The following is a 16,440-nucleotide window of genomic DNA, read 5'->3' as shown; positions in this document are numbered from 1 at the left end:
ATGGAAAACCTTTTCCACTTCAAAATGAAGGACTTCCTCGTGGAAGGCTTCTGAGATGCCACCAGTACCTGAGAGAGACAGTCTGAGAGTGCCAAGGGCTGAAGGACTATGCGCTCAACATCCAAGCTGTCAGAGCCAACACCTGGAGGTTCAGGTGGCGCAAGGTGCTCTGATTCTGGGAGATGAGATCAGGTGCCGTCCCCAGCCGGACGGGAGTCCGCACCAACAGGTCCTGCAGAAGTGAGAACCAGACCTGTCGGGGTCAAAAGGGTGTCACAAGTATCATGGTCCCTCTGTCCTGTTGAAACTTCAGCAATATCTTCAAGAGGAGAGGTAGAGGAGGGTACTCATATAGCAGGCCTCTCCCCCAGTGGAGGGAGACGGCATTGCAGGCTGAATGCCCCCCCCCCCCTCTCAATAGCAGGGAGCAGAACTTTCTCACTTTGTGGTTGTGAGAGGAGGCGAAAAGGTCCACATCCGGTGTACCCTACCGGCAAAACAGCTCGGCCGCTACCTCCTGGTTGAGGGACCACTCGTGAGGCTGGAAGGAGCGACTTAAGCGGTCCACCAGTACATTTAGATGCCCCGGTAGGTACGTGGCTCACAGGGACATCCCCTGTAACAGGGCCCAGGTCCACACTTGCACCACCTCCAGACAGAGCAGGAACGAGCCCGTGCTGCCCTGTTTGCTGATATACCACATCACTACTTGGTTGTCCGTCCGAATCAGGACTTCTTTGTACCTGTCTCTGATTGCCCACAAGGCAAAATGGATTGTACTTTGTCTCTGATTGCCCACAAGGCAAAATGGATTGCCCGAAGCTCCAGGAAGTTTATATGACAGCGGGCTTTGGAGGCAGTCCAGAGACCTTGCGCGTGGATAACATTCACATGGGCTCCCCAGCCCTGAGGAGAGACATCGGTGGTGAGGATCACTTAAAGTGGAGCAGCTTGGAAGGGAAGTCCCCATTCCAAGTTTATTTATTTATTTAAAAATGTTTATATACTGCTTTTACAATATAAAAATTAATCAAAACGGTTTACATACAAAACATACATAATAAATATAACATCTCAAACAATATATTGTAAAAACTAAAAATAAAAACATGAAAAAAATTAAAAAATTACTAAAAATTAAAAATAAAATCTAATCTAGTATTTAGCATCAAACCGCATAAGTATATTTAATTAGAGCTGTTGGGTTGGTGGAGGAAGATAAATGTCGAAGGTGATTAAGTGTGCTCTGATGCAGAAATATTAAAGGCTAGTTGAAATAAGTATGTTTTTAACGATTTCTTGAATTGTTGCAAGTTTGACATTTGTCGAAGAGAATTTGGCAGAGAATTCCAAATGGATGGACCAGCAACAGAGAGGGTTCTTTTTCATGTAATGTCCAGCCTTGCAAGACGGACTGAAGGAATATCCAAAAAACGTTTGGTTAAAGATCTTAGGCATTGTGTTGGTTTATAGATTCGTAGGATGGAGCATAACCAAGTTGAAGATGGGTTGTATATAAGTGAGTGAATTATGGACAATGTTTTATATTGGATCTTGAATTTTATGGGAAACCAATGAAGAGAATAGAGTATTGGAGATATATGGTTGGCGATATATAGTTGGAGAGATCTTCCCACCAGGAAAGAGACACTCGCAGAGGATCCGTGACTGCAACGTGAGTCTTAAGGTCTTTGGAGGCCTGTCGCCACTGGGACCGCAAGGTCCACTGAGCCCTCTGCACGCACAGGCGAGGGGTCGCATGGACGGAAGCTACGATGTGGCCTACCAGATAGAGCAGAAGGCGAGCTGATACCTGCTAGCTGTTCTGGACAAAGGTGGCCAACGAGGCAAGGGAGAGAGCCCAATCCCTAGGCAAAAATGCTTTTGCTTGCACTGAATCCAATCTGGCTCCTATGAAGTCCAGCTGAGGAGATGGACAGAGATAAGACTTGGGGTAGTTGATAACAAACCCTAAAGTCTGTAGCGTCTGCACTACCAGGGTCAGAACACTCAAGGCCCCTGTGCAGGAATTGCTCTTGACTAACCAATCGTCTAGGTACAGGAAGACACATACCGACCTATGCCTGAGATAGGTGGTATGATTGTTATGTGTTTGGTGAAAACGCGGTGGGCTGAAGCCAGTATGAAGTGCAGTACCCTGTACTGATAATGGGTCTTCCCCATCACAAAGCGGAGGTACTTCCAGTGGCCAGGGAAAATGGCTATGTGAGCATAAGCCTCTTTGAGTTCAAGGGAACAAAGTCAGTCTCCTCTTCTGAGGAGTGGATTCAGCGTGCCTGGAGAAACCATCTTGAACTTTTCTCTTGCGAGAAACTTGTTCAATGCCCTGAGGTCGAGGATGGGGCGCAAACCGCCATTCTTTTTCGAAATGAGGAACCCTTGGCCCTGCTGATGGCGAGGGACCGGTTCTACTGTGCCTGCTACAAGAAGGGTGGAGAGTTCCATCTGAAGGATGACTTGCTGGGCAGACAAACCTTATGATGGACATGGGGGAGAGGCCCAGATCATCTATATATATATTGAAAAGCACCGGTCCAAGTACAGATCCCTGAGGTACTCCACTGTTCACCCTTTTTCACTGAGAAAATTGACCATTTAATCCTACTCTGTTTCCTGTCTTTTAACCAGTTTGTAATCCACGAAAGGACATCGCCTCCTATCCCATGACGTTTTAAGTTTTCTTAGAAGCCTCTCATAAGCGACTTTGTCAAACGCCTTCTGAAAACCCAAATACAATACATCTACTGGTTCACCTTTATCTTCAAGTTTATTAACCCTTCCAAAAAAATAAAGCAGATTTGTTAGGCAAGACTTCCCCTGGGTAAATCCATGTTGACTGTGTACCATTAAATCATGTCTTTCTATATGCTCTACGATTTTGATCTTTAGAATAGTTTTCACTATTTTTCCCGGCACTGAAGTCAGGCTCACTGGTCTATAGTTACCCGGATCACCCCTGGAGCCCTTTTTAAATATTGGGGTTACACTGGCTACCCTCCAGTCTTCAGGTCAATGGATGACTTTAATGATAGGTTACAAATTTTAACTAATAGATCAGAAATTTCATTTTTTAGTTCCTTTAGTACCATAGGATGCATACCATCCGGTCCAGGTGATTTGCTACTCTTTAATTTGTCAATCTTGCCTACTACATATCTTCTTGGTTCACAGTGACAATTCTTTCTCTGACCACAGCTGAAAAGCCACTTCTTAGAATAGCTAAGGTAATCTTTAGTGTAAATAAAAGGGTATGGAACCAACTCCCCTTCCACCACAAATCATCTCCACTCCTCTCATTCTCGAGAGCCTCTTGTACCCCAAGACAACTCTCAAATCCTGGAGGCAAGGGAACTCCACCCTTGAGTTTCAGCAACCTTCCTATAATAGAAGACTTACAGAAAGAATATGAGAGAAAGTGGGCCCATGAGTTTTAAAGAAAGAAACATACTTCTTGTCAGACACTTCCATTGTGGAGTATCTAAAAACCACCATACTCCTAACTCTTTGTCCTCATACTCCAATGTCTGTAGAGACACTACTGCACTTAGTAAGGCACATTTAGGATACCCTTATACATATTCAACTTTTTCAATGAATTGTTTTCTAGTAGCTTGTAAACCTAACAGAATAATTTTCACTCTATAACATCCTCCTTGCAGCATCTAAGTTGTCAATCTCAGAGAAACAGATTTGAATTCCAAAGAGGTTGCTGAGAATGTCTGGAGAACAGGACAATAGGCATTAGGGATGTGCATTCTTGTATTGTTTCATTTTAGTGCATGCAAAAAATTTAAGTGTGCACAAAATGTTGCACTAAATTGTAATGACACACAATGAAATAAAAAACAAAACCTAAAGCAAAAATTAAAACTACAGCTTTTTGCTGCACATCTCTTGCAACAGATCTGAAAACCAGGGTCTGCATGGCCAGTATATAAAGGTAAGAAAATTACTTTTCATGAATTCTGATCTTTTGTATTGGTATCATGTGACTTGGTGGGGACATTGGTATCATGTGACATGGTTATTTATTTTTTTATATACCGTCATTCAGTCAAGCCATCATAACGATTCTCAAATATCATAGAAACAAGAAATATAAACATTTGCATAAAGGATTATAAACATAGAAGATCTTGCTTCCATGTTTGGACTAAGCCATCTACTCCTAAAGCTTTTTTTTTTTAATCTCCTGTAATCTATCTGTACCTTTTTGTTCCAATGAATTGGCCAAATAAATGCAGTATCTGAATGTAACTCGCCTTGAGCTATTAATGAAAAGGCATGAGCTAAATGCACAATAAATAAGATCTGCTTTTGGATAACTATTATGGCTATATATAGAAAATATCTGAGGTCAATTCCAGTGTTTTCTAGAACTTTCAATAAAATGTAAGAGTATTAAAAAAAACCAAAAAAAACAAACTCCCATTCTCTTGTCCGAAGTTTGAATCAGCTGAACCATTCCACTTGAATGTTCTGTTTTCCCATTTTGTGTATTGCTTATTAACTTAATAAATGTTTTGCCTATGAGGAAAGTGTTGCTGTTTCTTTCATCATTGTTGAACTGTTTGCACTTCCTTGTTTGTTGAGCTATGACAGCTACCACATTGTCTGTATCCTGACATGATGATCATAAATTTCTCTTGAAATGTTATAAAGAATTTATTTGTGCTCTCATTTCCAAAACATTCATTTGAAGATATTTCTCCTTCTCTGTCCAGTGTCCTTGAGTAAGTCTTCATCCCCAACCATTATGGCTTGTATTTGTAATTATGTATGCTGATGAAAGAGTCATTCAAAGGAATCCCCTTTTAATACATAGATTCTGTTTTGCCACCACAGTAAAATCTTCTTTACTTCTGAATTTAACTTTAGTGGCCACACTCTTATGAACCAGTTTTATAATGTTCTGAAGTAGAATTTTGCCCACAAACCAAATCTGAAATGGAGACCATTAGTCCCAGAGGATGAATGTCTTGATGGATATTTGCATAATTCATGGACTGTATGCGTCACGTGGTAAATCATGCCATTTTGAATGTACCTGAGAACATCAGTGAGTCTACGATTTGAGACTGAGTAGTGAGAAGGCGAATTGGTTACTGGTGTGATAGATTGAGAAGTATGGGAAGCATACTGGTCTCGGCCAGGACGTGGGTCTGAGGAACAGTGAACCCAGTCTCGGTTCAACATTAGAAGAGTGCTGGCTATGAGAGGCAGCTGAAGAGACACATTTAAGAGGCCCTTGATGGAAGAAAGGCGTCTATGGGAACGCATTGGAAACATGTGTAGGGAGTAGAATCTGTGCACCGTATGGTTCGATTCGGACGCAGAGGGCAAGTTCGGTTGACCTCGGCATTAGAAGATCTTTCCCACTACACATGTAGTCCGAGACCATTTGAGAGGATGGAAACCTACATGGAGAAGGTCTGCTAGCGCGTTCAGTAAATCTCTTAGATAAGTGGCCCGAAGATACATGGAGTGAGCAAGGGCCAAGGGTAGAGCTGTGCAGCTTCCTTGCAGAGCCGCTAAGAAGTTATGCGTGCTTGTGTGTTGGAAAGCACGTTGTCCCTTTGCTGTCTGTCTGTATGCACAAAGATTTGTTGCAGAGGCAGTATTGGAAGGCATAAGGGTATAACTCATGGCTACAAGGTCCAGGAAGTTAATGTAAAACTGTGCCTGGAGCGGAATAGACGCAGGGTTGGGAAGATTTTAGGTCAAACTTTACAAACCTGAGTAATGCGAGCATGAGCAGAATCAGACTAGGTTTTGGTTCTAGATCTGCAATATGGATGAGGGACGAAAGCGGTTGAACAGCTTAGACCCACTGATAATGGAATTTCACTGAATCTAACTCAAAGCAGTTTTGGATCTATGAGGAAAGTGCATAGTGAAAAAAACCCATGGCCCGACAATGAAGAATTGAGGGGCTGAGGTTATGGAATATGCGCGCAGGGACATGTAGGAATTTACTAGAATGTCTGCGTGGTTGCTGGACAGGAAGGTCATTATGACTGTGGTGTCCAGAAGTTGTATAAGGGATTTATGGCAGTGACAGTAATCCCAGTTAGTAAATGTATAGTGAGTCATAAAGAAGTTAGAGCTCCTTGCGTGGACTGACTGTGGTTATGCAGCTGTCCATGCAAGGAAAAGCGTGAATGATGCTGCACTCCTAGAGAAACAGCAGTCACCGATAGTGATTCAATGGATACCCCAGTTGCCGAAGCTGATGCCAGCGGCAGAGCTTGGCTTGTAATATTGTTGACTCACCATAAAGCACATAGAAAGATTAGAGGTAATGTATTTACTGCGATATGGAAGCATGGTAATGAGAGATACCATTTTACCTGTGCCTTGTGAAGAAAGTTGGTATTTCTGAGGTCCAGGATGGGCGGAGAGTAACTACTTTCTGTTGAAAGAAAGAATAGTGTAATTAAAACTCCCCAACCCCCCCTCTGCGCTTTGTAGCATCTGGGGGAGTGTACCGGGAACTTTGGTACAAGGTGGGGTGGCCGCTCTGATATCCGGCCAGTTGGGAGACCAGGAGGTGTCCAACTGGAGGGGCTGATGTAATCTGGATATCATGTAACCTCCCACATTTCTGTGTGCTGTACAAGGAGACATCGAAACCTGTGATCAGGCTTTGAGGTGGACTTGCACTTGAGGCAGTATTTGCTGGATCTCTTGTTTAGCTGATCAGCGAATGCACCTGGAACTTTGGTTCTGAAGCAGAAACCAGAAGCCAGAGCATTAATCAGTACAGAGCCTCATTGCTGAAAAAGGGAGGAAGCCCTGATGCAATCCCAAAGAAATGATAGAGAGATTTCTCTTGGTATTGTGGCTGACATAGCTGGCAATAGTGATATGTGACACTAATACGGTTCTTGGAAGGTACATGACCTAGAACTTTTCGAACCATGCAGCTTGAATTAGAGAACACATCTCAATGGGAATGCCGCAGAAGCGGGTACTTACCATCCGAATTGGACGAGCCGGTGAAGATTGATGGCTCCGTGGATTTCAGGAGTCATCGAGGGAGTAGACGTCCGTCTCAACTCTGATGCCTGGTATGGTGGCGCAGGTATAGAGGAGACAGGCTGAGCGTGGCTGGCACTACCACGGTAGTATTTTTTGGAGGGCCACAATCCCCCACCGATTTCGGTGAGGCACGCCTTGGGAACAGGGGAGCCGATTAACAGCTCGTGAACCCGGCCCTCGTCGCAGCGGCTCGATGTCTCGTGACGCCAGTGCAGAATTCTTCAGAACTCGTTCCGGTATTTCTGGAGCACCAAGGACTGCCAATACTGTGCGGAACAGTGTCGATGGCAGTGGTGATGTTGCTTGGCCCGAGCATTGTCCAGCATCGAGAAGGATAGCACCAATGTGCTGGATAGCGTCGGTGGCAGACGGTCACCGTGTCGGTGACGATGCATGCCATGGTGCTCGGCCCGGTCTTTCCCCAGCGCCGAGATGGATTCCCTCACTGTCTTGGATGGCGACTGATGACGGACTGTCAGCATGCCTGCACTGCTCCTGGCACTATGTAGTGTCGTAGACTAATACGGGGCTTTAATAAGAACCCAAAGCATGGAGCACCGTGTTTAGGCGAGGGCATTACTTGGCAGTGATATATCAGTATTGACGGTGTCGATGGCGGCCGAAGCGGCCTCGAGAGTATCGTCAAAAATATATATGAAAAAACGTCGATGACTCGGCCAGAGCAATGATGACAGTGACGGAAGCACTGTTGGCATTGGCGTAGGTATCTATGGGAACGATGTGACATCGAATAATCCAAAAAACATCATTGGCATCGGAAAAATGATACCGGTATCGACGGAGTCGATGACCGCATCGATAGGAACGTTGAAGACACCGATGGAAATGACGTGGGTGTCGAGGGCATCGATGTATGGATGCGGGCGCTGACGGCATCAGTGGCATGGCCACGAGCATCGACGGTATCGATTGGATCGACTCTGGCACCAATAGCGTCCATAGCATCGATGCCACTGACATGGGCATTGATGGCACTGACATGGGCATCGATGCCCATCGACCCTGGCATTGATGCCCATTGCTGGAATTGATCCTGGCATCGATGCCCATCGCTGGAATGGACCTGGCATCGATGCCCATCGATGGAATGGACCTGGGCATTGATGGCATCAAGAAAATAAAAGATGGCATCGATGGAAATGACCCTGGCATTGATGGAAGTGCCCCGGGCGACGGTGGCATCGACACAGGCATGGATGGCACTGATGAGACAAGGTGTACTTCAATGGCATCCATCCGGGCAATGATGGCACTGATGAAACCCAAGGAAAAATCAGTGCAATGGATGAAAAACATGGATGGCACTGATAGAAACGATGCAGGGACCGATGACATCAGTGTACCGCGGGGGGGAGGGGTACTGATGGCATCTAAGAATCCAGGACGGTCTGAACGGGGTACCGATGGTAGCGTTGGGGCATTAACTGCGCGAGGGTACAGAGGAATCGAAGGACCTGTATATCGACAGGGGCCCTGGCGGCAACGGAAACCGTGGAAGTCCCTGTCCCACTAGCACTAATAACCAGGCAGAGTGTCACAGAGGGATACTCGCAGGCTATGTGTGACTAACTGAAAACACAGGGAGAGGGAAGGCCACAGTCGGTTGGCAGGCCAGGAAGGTGACAGGAACCGACCGAAAAAACAGGGCATAGTACTCACCGAGTGCCAAATAAACGTACGCGAAGGGAGACCCGTGCAGGGAAAAGTGTTTGTGAAGTAAAAGTTTGAGTGTTTCCGTGTGGAAAAAATGTTAGAATTTCTCACAGAGCTCCTAACCGCTATGCTTACTGCAGAGCGGAAAAAAGAAGACTAAGGGAGACACCTGTGGCTCACAGGGATAATTGCAGGCTGAGCATGCTCAGTGCACTCAGTGTGCCAGTATCAGTCAAAGCTTTGTAGAAACTTTGACAGAAAAGTTTTCCATACAGGGCTCCATCTTGTGATGTCACCCATATGTGAGGACTACCATCCTGCTTGTCCTGTGAGAATTGCTTCAACATAGGAGTCACATGATCCTTTGACGATCCACAAGTATATACTTTGTCATATTTAAGTTTTAACATCCTAGAAATATGGTCAGAAAATTAATAAATGTTAGAATATTAAAAAATCATTTAAAAAAAGCCAGAGTCTGTTAGATTGTGGATTTTCTATATCAGAGTCTGAAAATTCTGAAGCTTCTGAGGAGGAAACACCAGCAGTACATGCCTGCTCTAAATGGTCAGACTCTAGAGATCAGGAACTTGGTGTTTTCTTTTATTAGAACCCTAACACTCTCTTTGGCTCTCAGCAAACTTCTGTTGTAGTTATTCAGTGACAGCAGGGTCTAGGGCAATAGGAGGGAAGGATATATTAATCTGCTGATACTATACTGGCAATTCATTCCCCATTCTTCAGGTTTTAAATGTCTATGAGAAGCACTTTCTTCACAAAGACGACAACATGCTCCAGTTTCAGAAGCTTGAAAGGGAGCTACAAAATCTGGATCAACAGAAACTTTTAGAAGATGCTTCCTTGTCTGCCATAATGTATCTGAAATGCAATAAGGGGTGAATATGTTTAAAAATCCCTTTCTCCAATAGCAGTGGCTTTTGTTAGCATCTATGCTCCGAGTGAAGACTCAGGCTGAAGGGCAGACTATCTCCTCAGGGTCACTGTAGCCTCAGAAGACTGGCAACAGCACAAATGACAGTTTTGTTTTTTTTAAAAAGCTGTTTCCTTTTCTAAGTGGCATGCTGGTTTTTCCCAAAAAGCAACTAAAGTTTGTACTGTGTTTTTTTTTTTAAACTGAAGGAGCAGCCTAGTGATTAGATAAGCTGGCTGAGAACCAGGGAAGCTAGGGTTTAAATCCTGCTGCTGCTTCTTGTGAACTTGTGCAAATCACTTCACCTTCTATTGCCTCAAATACAAAGGAGATTTACTAAGCTGTGATAGTTTATTGCATGAGGGGCCAAATATCGCGGGGGTGGGGGTGTATCCCCGTAACATTTGGCCCTTTTCTGCAAATTAGTGCAGCTGTATCACGGTACAATTTATCATAGCAGCAGAAAATGCGGGACAAAAAAGCGTTCCATGGTACCTTTGCTTACCGTGCGGTGACAGCTATCCTCCTCTCCCTTCCTTTCAAATCCCAAAGTGACACGATAGCCCTCCACCTCACCAATCCCACCCCATCCGAACCCCCTTCCATATAAAAATTCCCTTGTATCTAGATCCGCCCCACCCCCTATTCCAAAACGTAGGACCCTGGCAGTCTTGGAAGGGGGCTGTACACTCCACCCCTTCCCCCAGTACCCTGCCAAATGGTCTTTGATAGATCACGGGGGGGGGGGGGGGGCCCTAGAGTGCTCCCTAGCCCCGGGTGGTGCCATTTTTCTAAATGCTGTCGACCCAACCTTGCTCTTACATATCATCACGTGGTAGGAGCAAGATCGGGCACTGACCGGGCCCAGGGGTGTCCTGGGCCCCCCAGTGAGATATCGAAGACCATTTGGCAAAGTACTGAGATTAGGGGGAGGGGGCAGGTATACAGGTCCCTCAGACCTTGATGGTCCTACTTTTTGGGGAAGAGGGTGGGGAGAATGAGGGAGACTCTAGACCCCAGGGATTTCTTTTTTATTTGGAAGGGGAGTTTGGATGGGATTGCAGAGGTAGGTAGCTAGTGTGTCATTTTGGGAGTTGAAGGGGAGAGGGTGGAGAGTAAGGACCATTGCCATGCGTGTGCCTAAAGGTTATTTCCCTGGGGACCTGGTGAAGCTTCGTTAGATGGCAACAGGGGGTGGGGGGTGTGGTGGGATCCACATCAACCTCTGGGATAATTCGTTATGCCTTTGGGGGGGTGTATTGGGTACCTTGGCCCTTCAAATTTTCCAAGGGAATGTCTGGGACCTACATTAGTGGCCTGATTGCATGCATAAAATTGCATTAGGTAATTTTATGCATGCAAATGAATTGAAAGCTGCTTATTTCCATAAAGGGAGGAAATGTTTATATTGCATTAAATTGCCGCAACATGCATTTAGTAAATCTCCTCCCTCTTAGAGACCTAATTATTAAGCATTTTTTTCCATAGACACACAATGGGAGAAAACCATTAGTAATTAGGCCTCTTAGACTGTAAGCCCTCTGGGGACAGAGAAATACCTACAGTACCAGAATATAATCTGCTTTGAAGTGGCTGACCAATCAGGAAAGGCAGAATATAAAACATCAAAAAAACTCAAATCAATATAGCCAATTTCTTTTAACAGAGGCTTGATGGTTTTCTTCTTAGAATCACTGAAGTCTTTACCTTGAGTTTCAAAGTCTATATTCTTCACATTTGAATTTCTATGCAGAAGCAAGGCAAGTGTGTTCTCGCCAGCACAGAGATCAAAGCAAACCTGGGTGAGAAATCCTGATTAGCCTGACATCAGTGGCCAGCTGTGTTTGAGTCAACAGGTGAAAGTATCAAGCCTTGCTGAGGGAGGAAGTTTGTTCTCATGTACTGTGACCTACACATAACCCTCGGCGTAGACACAGTAGGAATGAAATAGAAATAATGTTCTACTGAATGAAGTAGCAAAATTAATGTATGTATTAATTCTGCAAGTTAGGTCCATAGGATGATTGAAAATAGGTACTGTGGGATGAAAATGACAACCAAAATGATAAAGCATGCATCCATTATTCATATAAAGAAGTACAACATTCACCTCTTTTTCTTTTCTGTCTATAGCTTCTCGTTCTACCCGTAGTTGTGCTTCAAGTGGCAGCTCTTCTTTGACATCAAAGGCTGAATGCAGTTCTCTTTCCTCCGCCTTTAAATGATTGACAGTATCATTAGCTGTTTTATTTTCTAATAATAATATTATAAAACTGAATATCTTGGTGTGCTCTTATCTGGTAAATATAAAAGCAAGGAAGCAAATGGCACTATATCAATTTACACAATACCTTTTGTAGATCATCAGCACTGATAATTAATGCTTGCTCCAATTCTCTTATTCTGCTCTCCAGTTTCTCAATTTCTTCATTGTGTTCTTGCACATCCCTATGGAGCTGTTCCTGAGCTAACAAGAGCTCACTGCATTTATCTGTCTTCTCTTTCAAATAGTTTGTCAGCTGTTCAACCTGGTTGAAAAAAATAACACACTTTTTAGAAGAGATTTAATCCTTCTGCTTTACCAATAGTCCTGACATCATCGTGGCCCTGGTACAGTTATGTGGCAGAGTACTAACCTTCCCATGCTGTACAGGTTTTAAATCTCAGCCTAAATATCAAGAAAGGATAATCCTCAGCTCATAGTTCAGACCTTACATTTGGATTTTAGACAAAAGGCCAATCTTTGTCTAATTACCCAAACCTCAATGCATCCCCTTCAAATTGAAATCTAAATGTGCTTTCTGCAAAATTGCAACAAGTGACACTGGAGTCTACACCCACTAACACCTCTCTGGAACTGCATTTGCTATTAGCATAAGTAAATCCTCAGTACATGAAATACATTAAGTACTTTGAAATGTATACTAGTGTATATTCTAATTATATGGAAATATTTGAGAATCCCATTCTGAAAACTACTTTTTATAACTATCACATCCTTGTAAGAATGTCTTTTCAAAGCCTGAATTCTCCCCTATGGAAGTAATTACTGTTAAAAGAATGCAAGCACATTTCCAGATGTACTATTTCTTTTGTGAAATCAGAAGACAAAAACAAATCAATTAAGCAAAAATCCTGTTTCAACAACAATAATATCCAAGGAGAACCTAAAATTGAAATGCTAAAATTTCATCTTTATTTATAGAGGGGAAGGTGTTGTGGACTTGGTATGTACCTTAAGGTGCAGATTGTTTCAATTTCCCCAGAGGAAAACTTCAAAGACAGTAAAAACAAAGTGAGCATCATGAAACATGAGTTCATTCCTTTTCCCACCTATGCTGTCTTCTATAACATGCATTTTACAGCTACAACATTTTTCTGTGACTACACAGGGTGTGTATCATATTTGAAATGATAAAAGATTCCAGAAAGGTCACATGATGTGACGAGCCTGGGAATACGCTTCACTCAGAGCTCTGGGTGCCATCCCTTTCCATCATGAACATTCTGAACATAGCTGAAAATTGTTATTTAGCATTAGAGGGAACAGGATTTATGTCGATTGATCATTTCATGCAAAAATTACCAGGAATTATGCCCATTAAAAAGGCAAAAAAAGGACAAAGAAAAAGTAAGTGTGGAAGAGGGGAAAATGGATGCCGCAACGCTGACGTGGATTGGGCCCTGCTTCTTGTGTGAAATGTTTGGAGGGCTAACGTCGGCGGTTGTAACTGCTTTAGGCGATAAGCTATCCTCCATATCAGAACAAATAGCTGACCTTAAATCTGCTATTTCAGATTATGGCCAATGAATAAATAATGCAGAAAGCAGAATCTCTGTAAAGGAGGATGAGCTGTTGGCACATGAAGGCAAAATTGCCAAGCTTGAGCAAAAGATTCAATCTCAGGAGGAAAAAAATCGACAATTTGGAGAATCGTTTAGGTTGAAATAATATACGCATTATAGGGCTGCCGGAAAGTTTGGCTGAAGCTAACCTAGCGAGTTTTCTGGAGGAATGGCTTCCAGAGGTGCTGCATTTACCAGAAATGCAGAGAGCCATGAAGATCAAGCGTGCTCACTGGTTAGGTAGCAAGAGAGAAGGGAAAAATCACCTGTGAATAACACCGATAAAAATCCCGAATTTTGCTCACAAGCAGGCAGTAATGCAAAAAATATAGGAAAATGAGAGGGATAAAATATCAGAACAATACTAATCAATTATTTCAAGATTACTCACTGCATGTGTCCACAAAACAGAGAGAATTTAACCTGTTGTGTGCGACACTACTACTATGAGGCCGATTAAATTCACATTGCAATTCCCTGCGTGTTTGCATATTTGGCTGGATGGCAAAGTACTTTTCTTCAATCAAACTGAAAAGGCTCGGCAGTTTGTTAATACGCTATGAGGAAACCTATGAAGTAGGTATTTGGATAAGTACTCCTGAGACTGCATTTATGAAGATTTGAAAATTCAGCGGATGCTTTTACTGTACTTCACCGTTCGTTAGAAATATGCTCCGCTTCATGGTTTATTTGTTGCAAGCTTCATGCTAGGAAAAAAAAAAAAAAAAGGCAAAAAAATTTAAGTCTGCACTGACCAAAATTCATTGACACCATAAAAACTTGGAGATTGACTGACTGCCCTTGTGATGCTGAATTTGTGTAAGACTTTAAAACACTCCAACCAAAGATGTGTGGAGGGTCTTAAATCTAATGGTTAGGGACTTCACACATCTTTCACGTGACCATGGGTCTTTTTCCAGAATTGAATATATTCTGTTATCCCAATCCATTTTCTCACAGGTAGTTTCAGCCCAAATTGGACCAGCTATTATATCATTCTATGGAATGGCTGGAGCTAAGCTTATCAAAAGAAGACAGGAAGGAAAACATCAGGAGATTTCCTAGTTATATAACTAAGGACGTGGACTTCCGTGCATACCTTGTCAAACAATGGAATGATTTTGAGGTCCATAATGGTCAGCTTAAAGATTCTCCGACATTGTTTTGGGTAACTAGTAAAGTAGTCTTGTGTGGGGACATTATGTCATACATCATACAAAAGAATAAAAACCTGAATAAAACCATTATGCAACTTGAGGAAAAACAGATTCCTCAAAAAAAAAAAAAAATTAGTGCAGAGAACAAATAAAGAAAACTTGACAGAATATAGATCAGTGCGGGAGAAACTGAACAACTACTTGCACTTGAGGACACTGGGTATGTTATGTCATTCTGAGCACCACTTTTCTCATTTTGGCAATAAATCAAGGAAACTTCTTGCTAAAGCAGTTAAGATATGGAAAGGGAAACTTTTATTGAAAAGCTTCAGTCTAAGCAAGGGAATTTAGCAATGAAAAGTGAGGATATATGTGAAGTCTTAAAAGAATTCTATGAAGCTTTATACTTAGAGGACAGGACAGGAAGAGAGGCTGAAGAGGAGTCTTTTGTTTTTTTTTAAAAGGCCTCATGCTACTGCAATTGTATCAACACCAACTAGATTACATAACAGACCCATACAAGATACTGAAATCCTCTGAGTAACTAAAACAGGGAAACCGCCCAAGACCCGAGGTCCAAATGGATTTAATTTAAACTTTTATAAGATATCGGGGCCTCAACTGGCCACAGCTATGAAAGATATTTTTTTTTACAGCCGCATTTCAGAACTCCTTTCCATTAGGTTTTAATAGGGCTTTTATTACTGTTCTGACCAAACTGGGGAAAAATCCCTGTAACCCAACCTATTAGAGACCTATATCCTTACTAAACTGTGATCTTAAAATCCTAGCCAAGGTATTAGCAGTAGGCTAAGCATGGTTATCCCTTCTCTCATTTCTGAAAACCAAGTAGGTTTTGTAAACGGAAGAGTAGCTGGAACTCATGTTATAAAGTTCTGTCCAAGTGGGCTGGCTTTCGCAATTTCATTTATTTATTGAAAATTTATATGGAACTCTAGCACTGCACATCATACATGTTTTAAAAATTTTTAAATAATTATAGTCAAATGGAGAAAAGAAAGAAGAAATGCCATACTTACACCACCTCCAAAAAAAGAACAAATTCATTATGAACTTCAAATATCATTGGTATAAAACAAAATAATGAGTTGCTTCGAAACTATGCTGGAAGCTTGAAAACAATTTTCTATGTTAGTTTTACTTTACAAATGACAAAACAAGTCATGACAGAAATATAATTTGCAAAATAAAAAGCAAAACAAGAATAATGCCTGTCATACTAAAGTTTATTGGCAGAGGTTGTTTGAAGCTGGTCATACTGTACATCAGATTATTCTGGTCTGGACTGCAAGAAATAAAGTATTGAAAAGGAAGTCTGAAGTCAAAGCAAAACAGTTCCACTTTATACAACCATTATCAAGACAGAGGTCTATCATGACCTCTATTTTTATAATTATAAGTATGATCATAATATTTTTTGTAGTTTCCTTATTCACAGGGCCTCCTTGACCTCTCAGCTGCTTTCGACACATTAAACCACAATATACTGTTAGAACGACTGACTCAAATCGGCTTAACTGACACCACCCTACAATGGTTCTCTTCCTATTTATCTGAAGGAACCTACCAAGTTTTAATCAATAACAACCCATCCAAAAAGATCAACCTCAACACTGGAGTTCCCCAGGGATCAGCGATATCCGCCACCCTATTTAACATATACCTTCTCCCCATCTGCCAATTACTAAAAGATAATGGAATCATCCACTTCCTCTACGCCGACGACATTCAACTTCTAATTCCCATCCA

At 42.4% G+C, this 16,440-nt stretch overlaps 1 protein-coding gene across 5 annotated transcripts in view; it reads right to left on the bottom strand.

Annotated features, from left to right (window-relative positions):
- AKAP9 (A-kinase anchoring protein 9) overlaps positions 1–16,440 on the bottom strand; it is a 687,299-nt gene that overhangs the window by 162,494 nt on the left and 508,365 nt on the right. For all 5 annotated transcript variants that reach the window (XM_029588843.1, XM_029588844.1, XM_029588845.1 and 2 more), the window contains 2 exons: positions 12,019–12,195; positions 11,778–11,882 (listed from right to left, as the gene is read on the bottom strand). In XM_029588843.1, the coding sequence (XP_029444703.1) occupies positions 11,778–11,882; positions 12,019–12,195 (282 nt within the window). The remainder of the gene's footprint in view (positions 1–11,777; positions 11,883–12,018; positions 12,196–16,440) is intronic.

Source organism: Rhinatrema bivittatum, chromosome 2 (assembly GCF_901001135.1).
Source record: "Rhinatrema bivittatum chromosome 2, aRhiBiv1.1, whole genome shotgun sequence".
NCBI classification, from domain to species: Eukaryota; Metazoa; Chordata; class Amphibia; order Gymnophiona; family Rhinatrematidae; genus Rhinatrema; species Rhinatrema bivittatum.
Note: the sequence above shows the minus strand (reverse complement) of the source record. Positions and strands in the feature narration are given on the sequence as shown.